Source organism: Crocuta crocuta, unplaced genomic scaffold (genome assembly GCF_008692635.1).
Source record: "Crocuta crocuta isolate KB4526 unplaced genomic scaffold, BGI_CrCroc_1.0 scaffold44, whole genome shotgun sequence".
NCBI lineage: Eukaryota > Metazoa > Chordata > Mammalia > Carnivora > Hyaenidae > Crocuta > Crocuta crocuta.
The window spans coordinates 5,463,333-5,474,647 of record NW_027530179.1 but is presented as its reverse complement, the minus strand read 5'-3'; the positions used below and the strand labels follow the sequence as shown (position 1 = coordinate 5,474,647).

The 11,315-nt window shown below is 53.5% G+C and overlaps 2 protein-coding genes across 2 annotated transcripts in view; one reads left to right on the top strand and one right to left on the bottom strand.

Annotated features, from left to right (window-relative positions):
* SLC22A7 (solute carrier family 22 member 7) overlaps positions 1-4,770 on the top strand; it is a 5,872-nt gene extending 1,102 nt beyond the window's left edge. Inside the window, exons 2-10 of the mRNA XM_077764919.1 lie at positions 49-152; positions 288-442; positions 561-729; positions 1,539-1,662; positions 1,959-2,068; positions 2,549-2,763; positions 2,927-3,035; positions 3,286-3,489; positions 3,901-4,770. Coding sequence (XP_077621045.1) covers positions 49-152; positions 288-442; positions 561-729; positions 1,539-1,662; positions 1,959-2,068; positions 2,549-2,763; positions 2,927-3,035; positions 3,286-3,489; positions 3,901-3,955 — 1,245 coding nt within the window. The 3' untranslated portion in view covers positions 3,956-4,770. The remainder of the gene's footprint in view (positions 1-48; positions 153-287; positions 443-560; positions 730-1,538; positions 1,663-1,958; positions 2,069-2,548; positions 2,764-2,926; positions 3,036-3,285; positions 3,490-3,900) is intronic.
* On the bottom strand, positions 4,718-8,322 carry CRIP3 (cysteine rich protein 3). Its single transcript, XM_077764918.1, has 8 exons — positions 7,462-8,322; positions 7,116-7,210; positions 6,717-6,774; positions 6,499-6,630; positions 5,648-5,719; positions 5,429-5,523; positions 5,277-5,334; positions 4,718-5,104 (listed from the first exon to the last, which is right to left on the bottom strand). Exons 1-8 carry the CDS (start codon positions 7,502-7,504, stop codon positions 5,043-5,045), a joined length of 615 nt encoding a protein of 204 aa, XP_077621044.1. The 5' UTR covers positions 7,505-8,322; the 3' UTR covers positions 4,718-5,042.
* Between the last annotated feature and the right edge of the window lie 2,993 nt (positions 8,323-11,315).

Sequence of the window (11,315 nt, the reverse complement as noted above, 5' to 3'; positions counted from 1 at the left end):
AGAGAGGGTGGGTACCCATGAGAGGCTCCTCCCTGTCTCTCCCTGCAGTGGGATCTCGTGTGTGAGCAGAAAGGCCTGAACAAAGCCACGTCCACCTTCTTCTTTGCTGGTGTGCTTGTGGGGGCTGTGGCCTTCGGATATCTGTCTGACAGGTGGGGGGCAGTGGGGAGGGCAGTAAGGGAGCGGGGTGGGGAACCCTCTCCCACTAGTCGGGGTCTGGGCCTGGTCTCCCTGTGTCGCGGGACCTCCCCTCTACAGGGAACGGACCCTGCATGACCCCTGTGCAGGTTTGGGCGGCGCCGCCTACTGCTGGTGGCCTATGTGAGTTCCCTGGTGCTAGGCCTGGCGTCTGCAGCCTCTGTCAGTTACATCATGTTCGTCATCACCCGCACCCTCACTGGCACAGCTCTGGCTGGCTTCACCATCATCGTGATGCCACTGGGTGAGGCAGGCAAAGGATGGCCCAGAAGACTGGAGGGAGGCAGCCGTCAAGGGTGAGACTGAACTCATCTGGTCCTTGCTAACTGTCTTGCTATCTCCGGCCCCTGCCCTGGGCCCAGAACTGGAATGGCTGGACGTGGAACACCGCACCGTGGCAGGTGTCCTGAGCAGCATCTTCTGGACAGGCGGTATGATGCTGTTGGCACTGGTCGGGTACCTGATACGGGACTGGCGATGGCTTCTGCTGGCTGTCACTCTGCCTTGTGCCCCAGGCATCCTCAGCCTCTGGTGAGGACTGTGGGCAGCTCGGGAGTGGGAGATAGAGGAAGCCAGACATAGAGTTAATCAGAGGCTGAGATCCGAATACAGAGTGACTGAGACATGAAGAGAAAGAAAAAGTCAGTGACCGAGAAACACAAAGAGAGAGAGAGAGAGAGAGAGACAGAGCAGCACAAAGATGACGACACTGGGCATGAGAAGCAGAGAAACACAGAATAACGTAGTGAGAGACAGCAGAGAGACAGGAACAGAAGCAGTGAGAGATAGCAGGTAACAGAGACCAGGACTGAGGGGCAGATTCAGAGGGACAGACAGAGATGGCCGTGGGAGTGACAAGAGAGACAAGGACGGAGAGAGAGGGCCAGCAGAGGGGTAGGGAGTCCAGGCAGGACAATAGGAAGCCAGGCAGGTGGGCATTTCGTTGTCTTCTAAAAATGAATGGGCTTTTGATGCCCCTTGGGGATTTCTGGATGTCTGTCTCTCCTTCATCCTATGCCCTCCTGTCACTTGTGGGAGAAGTAGGTGGCTGATGCTGGGGGTTGGGAATGAGACCCATCCAGTTGAAGAGAGAAGGGAATCCCAGGCTGTGGAGGACCTAAGCCCAGGCAAGGAAGTGTGGGAGGAGGTGGATTTTAAGTTGAACTTTAAAGGATGAATAAAAGTTTGTCAGGTGAGGAGGGTTTGAGAAGGAGAGAACATTCCAGGGTGAGGGGACCACACGAGCAAGAGCCTGGAGGCTGGCAGGCTGTGGTGTGTCCAGGAGGGAGATGGGACTGCGGGTGCTGACTCTGCCTGAAGGGCCTCCTGCTGTCCCCCAGGTGGGTGCCTGAGTCTGCGCGCTGGCTTCTGACCCAGGGCCGTGTGGAGGAGGCCCACGGGTACCTGCTTCGCTGTGCCAGGATCAATAGGCGGCCTGTGGGTGAAGACGGCCTGAGCCGGGAGGTGAGGGTGAATGTGTGTGTGTGTGTGTGTGTGTGTGTGTGTGTGTGGCTTGTGTCCAGCCCCTTGCTGGGGCCCACTGTATGTGCAGGAAAAGCTCCTGGCCCCCAGTGGAGAGTTTCCAAACTCTTTAGGATGTCCTACCTGGCTCAAGGGGCCACATCCTTGACTCAGATGTGCAAATGCATCCTCACCCCCACTACTGGCGAAAGGAGGAGGAATAGAGACCCAGAGAGATCAGTGTGCCTAGCTAAGGTCCACAGCCAACTCTGATGTCACAAACTCTCCTCTCCCACCAGGCCCTGAGCAAAGTGGCCACAAGTGAACGAGTGGTCCGAAGACCTTCGTACCTAGACCTGTTCCGGACCCCACGGCTCCGACATATCTCACTATGCTGCATGGTGATGTGGTGAGGAGGGGGAGGGTGGACAAAGAGGCAGACCCCAGAATAGTGCTGAGTGAGAGATGGAGGGGCAGGTGAGCTGTAACTGTGCAGGGCAGGACGACCAGCCTCTGGGGGAGATGGGGCTCTGGAAAATCACGAGATGGAGCAGGCATCAGAGGCAGGGCTCAAATTCAGGTGCTGCCACTTCCTTACTGTGAGATCTGGGACAGGTCACTTAACCCCAACCAAGCCTCAGAGCCCTTTCTGCAAAACAGGACGCTGTTAGTTCCCACCTCACGAAGTTGCTGTGAAGATTGGGTAAAGACGCTTTGGCCACTGGCACGCGCTGCACACTCGGGGGGCATTATGGGGACAGGGATGGTGGTGGGTAGAGGGCTCCGGAGGTGGGGGAGGTGGTCCCTCTAAAAGGCCAAGACTCCTTAGGAAGAGAGGACAACGGGGGTTAAGAGGAAGGCCCCTGAGAGGCATCGTGACCCCTTTCAGGTTTGGAGTGAATTTCTCCTATTATGGCCTGAGCCTGAACCTGTCGGGGCTGGGGCTGAACGTGTACCAAGTGCAGCTGCTGTTCGGGGCCGTGGAGGTGCCCTCCAAGCTGCTGGTCTACGTGTTGGTGCGCCGCGCGGGACGCCGTCTCACGCAGGCAGGAACGCTGCTCGGCACCGCCCTTGCTTTGGGTGGCAGACTGCTGGTGACCTCGGGTGAGCCCCACCCGGAGGCCCCGCCCCCTGGCCCAGAGCTCCTGCCCTCCCCCGCCCACCACCAGAGGCCCCTACTCCAAGCCCTCGTTTGGGGAACCTCCCACCCTGGGAGTTCTCGATCTCGCCCAAGGTCTGCTCACTGCCTGAACCCCTTTTCCTCCAGAGATGGGGTCTTGGAGCACCGCCCTGGCAGTGATTGGGAAAGGTTTTTCTGAAGCTGCCTTCACCGTTGTCTTTCTGTTCACATCGGAGTTGTACCCTACGGTGCTCAGGTGAGGGGAGCCCCTGCCAACATGGCAAGGTCTGTGGGTGCTGACCCTCTTCCTTCCACGTCACCCTACTGTTGGAATGGGTGTCCCATCCTCTGCTGGCTTGGGGGTCCCTGGCCTGGGGACAGGGGGGAAGACCACCTAAGAGAAGCCTCAGCTCTCTTAGCCATCTGGGCAGAAGAGCCCAGGATGGGAGGCATGACCTTAAGTAGGTGTGAACACCTTCCCCTTCCCCTGTCCTCTCTCTGAACAGACAGACAGGGATGGGGCTGACTGCACTGGTGGGCCGGCTGGGGGGCTCTTTGGCCCCACTGGTGGCCTTGCTGGATGGAGTATGGCCGCCACTGCCCACGCTCGCTTACGCGGGGATCACCCTACTGGCTGCCTGCATTGTCCTCCTGCTACCAGAGACGAAGCAGGCACAGCTGCCAGAGACCATCCAGGACGTGGAGAGGAGGTGTGTGCACAGAACTATGTGTGTCTGCGTGAGCACACGCATGTGGGAATGGGTGCTCAGGTGCCTGACACCTGACACCAGGTCTTTAGAGAAGACCTGTCTGTACGTTGTGTATGTGTGCATGGGTGTACGCCCTGAGCTACGTACACTGCATGTGTAAAAGTATACACGAGTCCATATATGTGTGTGTACGCGGGTGTCCAAGATCGTCCAGGAGGAGGTGGATGTGTGCACGCTCAAGTATGTCTGTACATCAGGGATGCGTACGAGCATGTGTGGGAGTCCCTTGAGGGAGTACATGTTTGTTTACCAGCAGCTGGGGAGAGGCGTAGGCCAGCCGTGATGGGGCAGGCTTGGGTGGTAGGCCAGGGGGCTAAATCCCCCCATTGCTCATGACTCCTTCTTCCCCAGTGCCCTGTCCAGGCTTCAGGAGGAAGAGATGCCCATGAAGCAGCTCCAGAACTGAGTGGCATCAGGGGCAGGCCCTCCACAGAAGTTCTGCCGCAGGGGATGGAAGATCAGAAGGGCAGGCCCTGTGGCTGGGGCTAGGGGCATCAAGTCCCCTGCCCAGGACTGGAGTTGCCACCAGTGCCCCCTTGTCTGTGCTCATCCAGCCTTGACTATTTGGCCTCCAGCAACTGGGCAGCTTCCTAGAATGCAGCGGGCTGCTGGGTAATTCTGGTACCCCTCTCAGGGCTGGGGGAATTCTGTAAATAAAGGTGCCCCATGGGTTTGGGGCAGCAGTGAGGAACTGTGGGATGAGCCCTGGATGGGAAGCAAGAGTCTAATTCCAACTTTGGGTTGGATTCCAACTTTGCCATGGATTTGCTGTGTGATCTTGGGCATGTGGCTTTCCCTCTCTGGGCTTCAGTCTCTTCCTCTCTCAGATGGATAATGAAGCCTCTTAGCAGACCTCACCACAGGACCTATCTGTTGTGCTCAAATGAGATGCTGAATCATGTGCTTCTCCTAGAGATGGTGCTAAAGAAGGAATTGCCATATGATGACTAGTGGCACCAACCAACAGGGCCGGTGGGCATGCCGTCCACTCACTGTGTGGTGCTGGGAACTGTCCAGGAAGAGGGTGACAGGAGAACAGAGCTCTTTGTTCCCATGGCCGGCCCTGTCCCTCCCAGGTGGTTTGCAGGGTAATGCATCCCCCCTCCCCACACCTCCCACCCTCCAACCCATTGTTTTAGGCCTCATGCCCAAAGAAGAGTTGAAAGCATGGGAGCCGACGTTTTATTGGAGAAGCCAAAATAAACATGTTTTTTAAGTGCCTGGAAGTTATAGAATTTGCTAGGGAAAGGGATTGGGAGGGCCAGGAGGCTACCCTTTAAAATGTGGTCGCCTAGGTCCCCTGAGCAGATAGGAATGGGAAAGGGAGGACTTGGCAGAGAAAGTCTAGACCCCCTGGTCTACCATAGAGCCTAGGCCCAGGCCACCTGAAGCCCACCTTCCCCCCGTGGGACTGAAGAATTCTGTAGCTCCCAGTAGGACCATGGAGGGAATGGTGTGAGGTCCGAGTTAGAGTGACCTCTCCTGTAAGCACCTCATTTGGATTTTATCTCCACAGGGTCATAGATGTAGCAGCCCACATCGCCAATGTTCACACCTGAGAGAGAGAGAGCCCCATCACCAAGGGCCCTCGTGCTGGGGGGTGTTGGGCTGAGGGATGAAAGGAATTGGGAGCGGTCGAGGGTGCGTTGGACCACAGGGCAAGTTGTACACACATTCCCACAGACCCACATGCCATTAGGGCCTCTGTCTGGGGTGCAGCTGCCCACCTTTGGGGCCAAACAGGTAGCCGTAGCAAGGAATGCGGCAGTAGGGGACGCCGTCATGCTGGGACATAGAGAGAAAGAGAGCCATCTCAGCTGGGCTTGCCATCTCCAGCCTCCCTCCTCACGACATAACCAGCCATCCCTGCCCTGTTCACCTCAGCATGACTCCCAGCAGTAAGGGTCTTCCGGCAGCGCTGGCACCTCAGACAGGGTCGGTGCCAATTTCTGCCCAAAGACATCACCTTCTCAGCTGGTGGTGGAGAGAGCTGGTAGTTCTAGGGGCAGGGCAAGGAGACCTGCCTGCTTTGCACCACCTCCCTACACTTAGGTGCCCAGCCTCTGGCCCCCTCCCCAAGCTTTCCACGATCACTTACCAAAATAGACGGGTTCTTCACAGCCAGGGCACAGCGAAGTCTCCCCAGTGAAGGTCTTCATGTGGGGAGGGCCTTTAAGGGGAAGAGGCCCTGGCTAGGGCTGAGGTGGGGGCCAGGCCTAAGCAGGGCCCACCAGCACTGGCCCGCACACGGCTTCTTCCAAAAGCCATGCTCATCCCAGAGCCCTCCCTCCCCCCCAGGTGGCCAGGAGTCTGCTTTCTTGGGCAGAGCTGAGTCTCCGGATGAGCCCACCTCCCGCCGCATCTCCGTCTGCAGGAGGGACCACCTACTTCTTCTCCTCCCAGGGGCTCAGGCGCCCACCATCCCAGCCCTGTCAGCAACCCAATCCTCAGGAAACCTGAGCTGATACAGGAGCTGGCCAGGGCATGGGTGTCGGGTGTTGGGGAGCATGGTGTCATTGCCCACAGGGGATGGGAGGGAGGAACAGGGAGAGGGGACAAGCGGAAGAATATGAGGGGCTGGCGCTGTCTCAATGACCCCTCACTCCTACGTTTTTCTTTCCGTGGCCTTGGCCTGAGAGAGGCCTGAATTCCAGGTCAGCTTTGCCTCTGACTAGCTGTGTGACTGCACAAGGCCACATGCTCCCTCTAAACTTTGCTGTCCTCGCTTGTAAAATGGGGACGATAATGCCATCTACCCAATTTACCTCTTAACTCAGCAGCTGACATAAGGGAATCCCTCCCCTCCAAATAGAAAGTGCCATGGACAAAAGAGGACCCTGCCACGAGGCTGCAGGAACGTGAGGCCGAGGCCCAGGTGGGAGACTGCCACCTGGTCCTACCCTTTTCCAGCCTGGGGATGAGGAGTAGCTGGGGCCCAACTTCACTTACTTTTCTTGCCCTGGGGGAGGCCAGTCCTGGGCCTGGGGGGGCTAAAGCTGCTGGGGCTGAGGGGAGTGGTGCTGGCAGAGGCGGGACTGGGGGAGTTGTAGAGGTAGGAGCCCACACCACCGATGTTCACCCCTGCAGAGAAAACAGGGGCGGTCAGGCCTGAGTCTCCAGCTCCCGGCCACAAGGAAGGTCCTGCTGTCCCCTGGCCTGGTACTTACCCCTGGGTCCGAAGAGAGCCCCGTAGCATGGCTTGTGGCAATACGGCCTCCCGTTGTGCTAGGCACAAGCAGAGGAAAGAGGGTTGCTCAGGGCTAAAGCAGGGGTTGCCAGGTGTGTCTGTCCGCTGGCNGCATGCTAGAACCGCCACTGTGGACAGGAGAAAGGGCCACAGCAGGCCAGAAAACTGCGCTGCTTCTCCCCCCTCTCCGCCCCGCCCAAAGGCACAACCGGCACAACTCAGGCGTCCCAAGTCCTGGCTGCTGTGGGGCACTCTGGGTAGGTGGTCTTGGTAGCTGACTGCTGACGTTGCCTTTGGTGAGCCTCCTGAGCTGAAATTGGGGCTTGGTGCTTGCAGAACAGGGACACACACAGGGCTGCGCGCCCTGGCCAGGCCTCACCTCTGCATGCCCTCCTGGGGACAGGACGCTGTGGCAGCGCTCACATTTCAGGCAGAAGCGATGCCAGTTCTTGCCCAGGGAGCTCACCTTCTCCGCTGTGGGGGACAAGGTGGAACCGGGCTGGGGGGGAGCTAGACCAAGCAGCGGGCGCCCCCATCCCCCTCCTTATCCCCGCCCGCACTGCTTCCTAAAGACCACGAGGAGGGTCTCCCAGAGGCCAGTTCCAACCCGCCCGAGTGCCCTGCTCCCCAGAGGTGGAAAGGGGGTCTGAGACCACACAGTCGCCAGCTCCTCGCGTCCTCAGGGGACGCCCCATCTCCCCCTCCCTCCTCAGCCCGGGCCTCACCGAAGAAAACGGGTTGCTGGCAACGCGGGCAGGTCCAGCTCATGGCTCCGCGCAGGGAAGCTGGCGCCGCACACAGTAGGCACCACCTAGGGGGCTCCGTTCCCGCCCCCTTCGCTGGCCCCTCCCACGGTTCAGCTCATTGGACTCATTGGAGGCTCATTGGAGCCTCATTGGGCTGAATCCGAGGCTCCGAGGCTCCTATTGGCCGCCAGAAATTTAGAACCACCCCACCTGCGAGATGGTTACTTCCAAAATTAAAGCCTCGGACCGGTGGAGAGGAGAGAGGGACTTGAAGCCAGACTGGAAAGGAAGATAGCAATGAAGACGCCTGCAAGGGTGGCACTAGTTTCTGGCTTGGTACAAAGAGAACTGTCCAGAGTGTAGATGCCATGAAAACACTATTATTTCCTCAAAGTGAAGGTTCAGGCATTCTTTGAAAAGGTTTAATTCAGCCTTCACAGGTGGTTAAGAGCAGTGGAATTTGGACTGCATCTCTGCTATCTACTCTTTGGCTTCAGGCAAATAACTTAAGTTCCTTCTGCATCCGTTTTATTTGTACAATAAGTATGAGGACACATCTCTACCTCATAAGATTGTTGTGGAAACTAGGAAAGTTAATATATGCAAAGTGCCCAAACAGTGCTTGGCACATAACTGCTATATAACTGCTATCATTATGATGGATTCCATAATGAACTCAAGACTCTGTTTGGAGCCTTGGGGCGCCTGGGTGGCTTAGTCGGTTAAGCGTCCGACTTTCGCTTAGGTCATGATCTCGCGGTTCGTGGGTTCGAGCCCCGCATCGGGCTCTGTGCTGACAGCCAGCTCAGAGCCTGGAGCCTGTTTCGGTCTGTGACTCCCTCTCTCTCTGACCCTCCCCTGCTCACGCTCTCTCTCTCTCTCCTAGAAATTCAAAAAAAAAAAAAAAAAAAAAAAAAAAAAAAAAAAAAAGACTCTGTTTGGAGCCTCAAAACCGGTCTAGATACAATGGTTTGCTTGTGAGGGGTGCCTGGGTGGCTCAGTCAGTTAAGCGCTGGACTCTTGATTTCAGCCCAGGTCATTATCCCAGGGTGGTGAGATGGAGCCCTGCGTTGGGCTCTGTAATGACAGTGAGGCCTGCTAGGGATTCGCTCTCTTCCTTTCTTTCTGCCCCTTCCTGCTCTCTCTCTCTCTCAACTTAAAAACAACAAATGTTTGCTTGTGAAGTTCTTATGCTTTTTTTAAAAAAGGATTTTAAAGTAATCTCTACAGCCAATGTGGGGCTCTAATGCACAATCCCAAGATCAAGAGTTGCATGCTCTTCCCATTGAGCCAGCTGGGCTTTATAATGCTTATTACATTTAAAGCTATAATTCAGACACTAATTACATATTCCTAATTTCATTTTAAGATGTTTTAATATTTGTTAAAAGTAGCCCAGCAGTGCTTCAAAGGACGCTTCAAGAAAATCCAGAGAATGGGAGAAAATATTTGCAAATATGTATCTGATCAGATCTAGTAATCAGAATATATAAAGGACTCTCACAACTCAACAACAAAAAGACAATCCAATTTAAGGTGCCTGGATGGCTCAGTCAGTTGAGTGTCCAACTCTTGGTTTGGGCTCAGGTCATGATCTCACGGTTTGTGAGTTTGAGCCCCGCATAGGGCTCTGCACTGACAGCGCAGAGCCTGCTTGAGACTTTCTCTTTCCCATTCTCTCTGCCCCTCCCCGCCTCATTCTCTCTCTCTCTCAAAATAAATAAATTAAAAAAGACAACCCAATTTAAAAATGGGCAAACAGGGGCGCCTGGGTGGCTTAGTCGGTTAAGCGTCCGACTTTCACTTAGGTCATGATCTCGCGGTTCGTGGGTTCGAGCCCCGTGTCGGGCTCTGTGCTGACTGCCAGCTCAGAGCCTGGAGCCTGTTTCAGTCTGTGACTCCCTCTCTCTCTGACCCTCCCCTGCTCACGCTGTCTCTCTCTCTCTCCTAGAAATAAATAAAAAACATTTTTAAAAAATGGGCAAAGAATTTGAATAGACATTTTTCTAAAGAAGACATACAAATGGCCAACAAGCACATGAAAAGATGCTCAACATCATTAGTTATTAGGGAAACGAAAATCAGGATCACAATGAGGTATCGTTTTAGACCTATTAGAATGGGTATAATAAAAAAGAGTAATAACAAGTGCTAGGGAGGATGTCAGAACTGGATTCCTCATATGCTGTTGATTGAGAATGTAAAATAGTGCTGCCCTGTGAAAAACATTCTGGCAATTCCTTGAAAGGTTAGAGAGAGTTACCATAGGACCCAGCAACTGCAATCCTAGGTATATGCCCAAGAGAAATTAAAGCATATGTCCACACAAAAATTTGTACATGAATGTTCATCATACTGCTATTCACAATAGCCAAAAGCCTATCAGCTGATAAACAATGTGGTAAATCTGTGATAGAATATGAGTCAGCCATAAAAAGGAATGAGTACTGATGCATGCTATAACGTGGATGAACTCATAAAAACATGTTAAATGAAAGAAGCCAGACACATAGCACCACATATTGTATGATTCCATTTGTATAAAATGTCCAGAATAGGAAAATCCATTAAGACAGTAAGTGGATTAGTGGTTCCTAGGGATTTCAGGGTGGAACGATTGGGTATATTTGCTAATGGGTATGAGGTCTTTTTATGGAGAGATGAAAACAATCTGGAATTAGTGGTGACAGGTGCACAAACTCATGAATATACTAAAAATCAATGAATTGTATACCTTAGAAGGGTGAACTTTATGGTATGTGAATAATTTCTCAATAATAATGCCTGAAGAGAACTTATTTTTTTTTTAAGGTAGCTCAGAGGGGCACCTGGGTGACTTAGTCAGTTAAGCGTCTGACTTTGGCTTGGGTCATGATCTCACGGTTCTGGAGTTTGAGCCCTGCATGGGGTCTGTACTGACAGCTCGGAGCTTGGAGCCTGCTTCAGATTCTGTGTCTCCCTCTCTCTCCAGCCCTCCCCTGATTGTGGTCTCAAAAATAAATGGACATTAAAAAATAAAAATAAAAACGTAGCTCAGCAAGTGAGGGGCAGGAAAGAGAGCTGATTACTGTGTGCCAGTGCCCCAACAGAGAAAAGAATACCTCGATGAAGTATTAGGTGGTGAAATGGACTTTTCTGGAATAAGCTCCTTTGTTTTGTCAAGTCAGCTCAGACACAGCTGAAGAGGACATGGGCTAAAGTTATCCTTCAGCTGTAGTGCTCTGCCCTGCGGGGCGAGAGGAGTTTATGTCTCAGGAGTCAGAGACCCTCTCTGGACTTTAGTTCCCTCAACTGGGCAATGGAATGGGACTGGTGTCTATGAACTTGCACTTGACACTCCTGTTTCCTCACTTGTCTCCATCAGTACTTTTTGCTTAGAACACTTGTTTTATCCTCCTTGTTGACTTCTAAAGGTGGAAGGCTGTACACTGTGAAAACAAACTTTTCTATACATTCTCATTATTTCTTGTTTTGGGAACTATTTCAAGATCCTTAGTTAAAAAAATTTTTTTTAATGTTTATTTTTGAGAGAGAGGAAGACAGAGTACAAGCAGAGGAGGGACAGAGGGAGAGACAGAATCTGAAGCAGACTCCTGGCTGTCAGCACAGAACCCGATGTGGGGCTCAAACTGACGAACCGAACCGTGAGATCATGACCTGAGCTAAAGTAGGACACTTAACCAGCTGAGCCACCCAGCTGCCCTTAGAGTTTTATAACTTTCTTGATGGGCTTCTTTTTACAAGCTTACAAAATATTAGTTTCAGTCTCCACTGATATTTACTCGTGTTTTTGCCCCTCTCGTTCATTTCTTCTTAAAGAAGGCAGCTTGAGG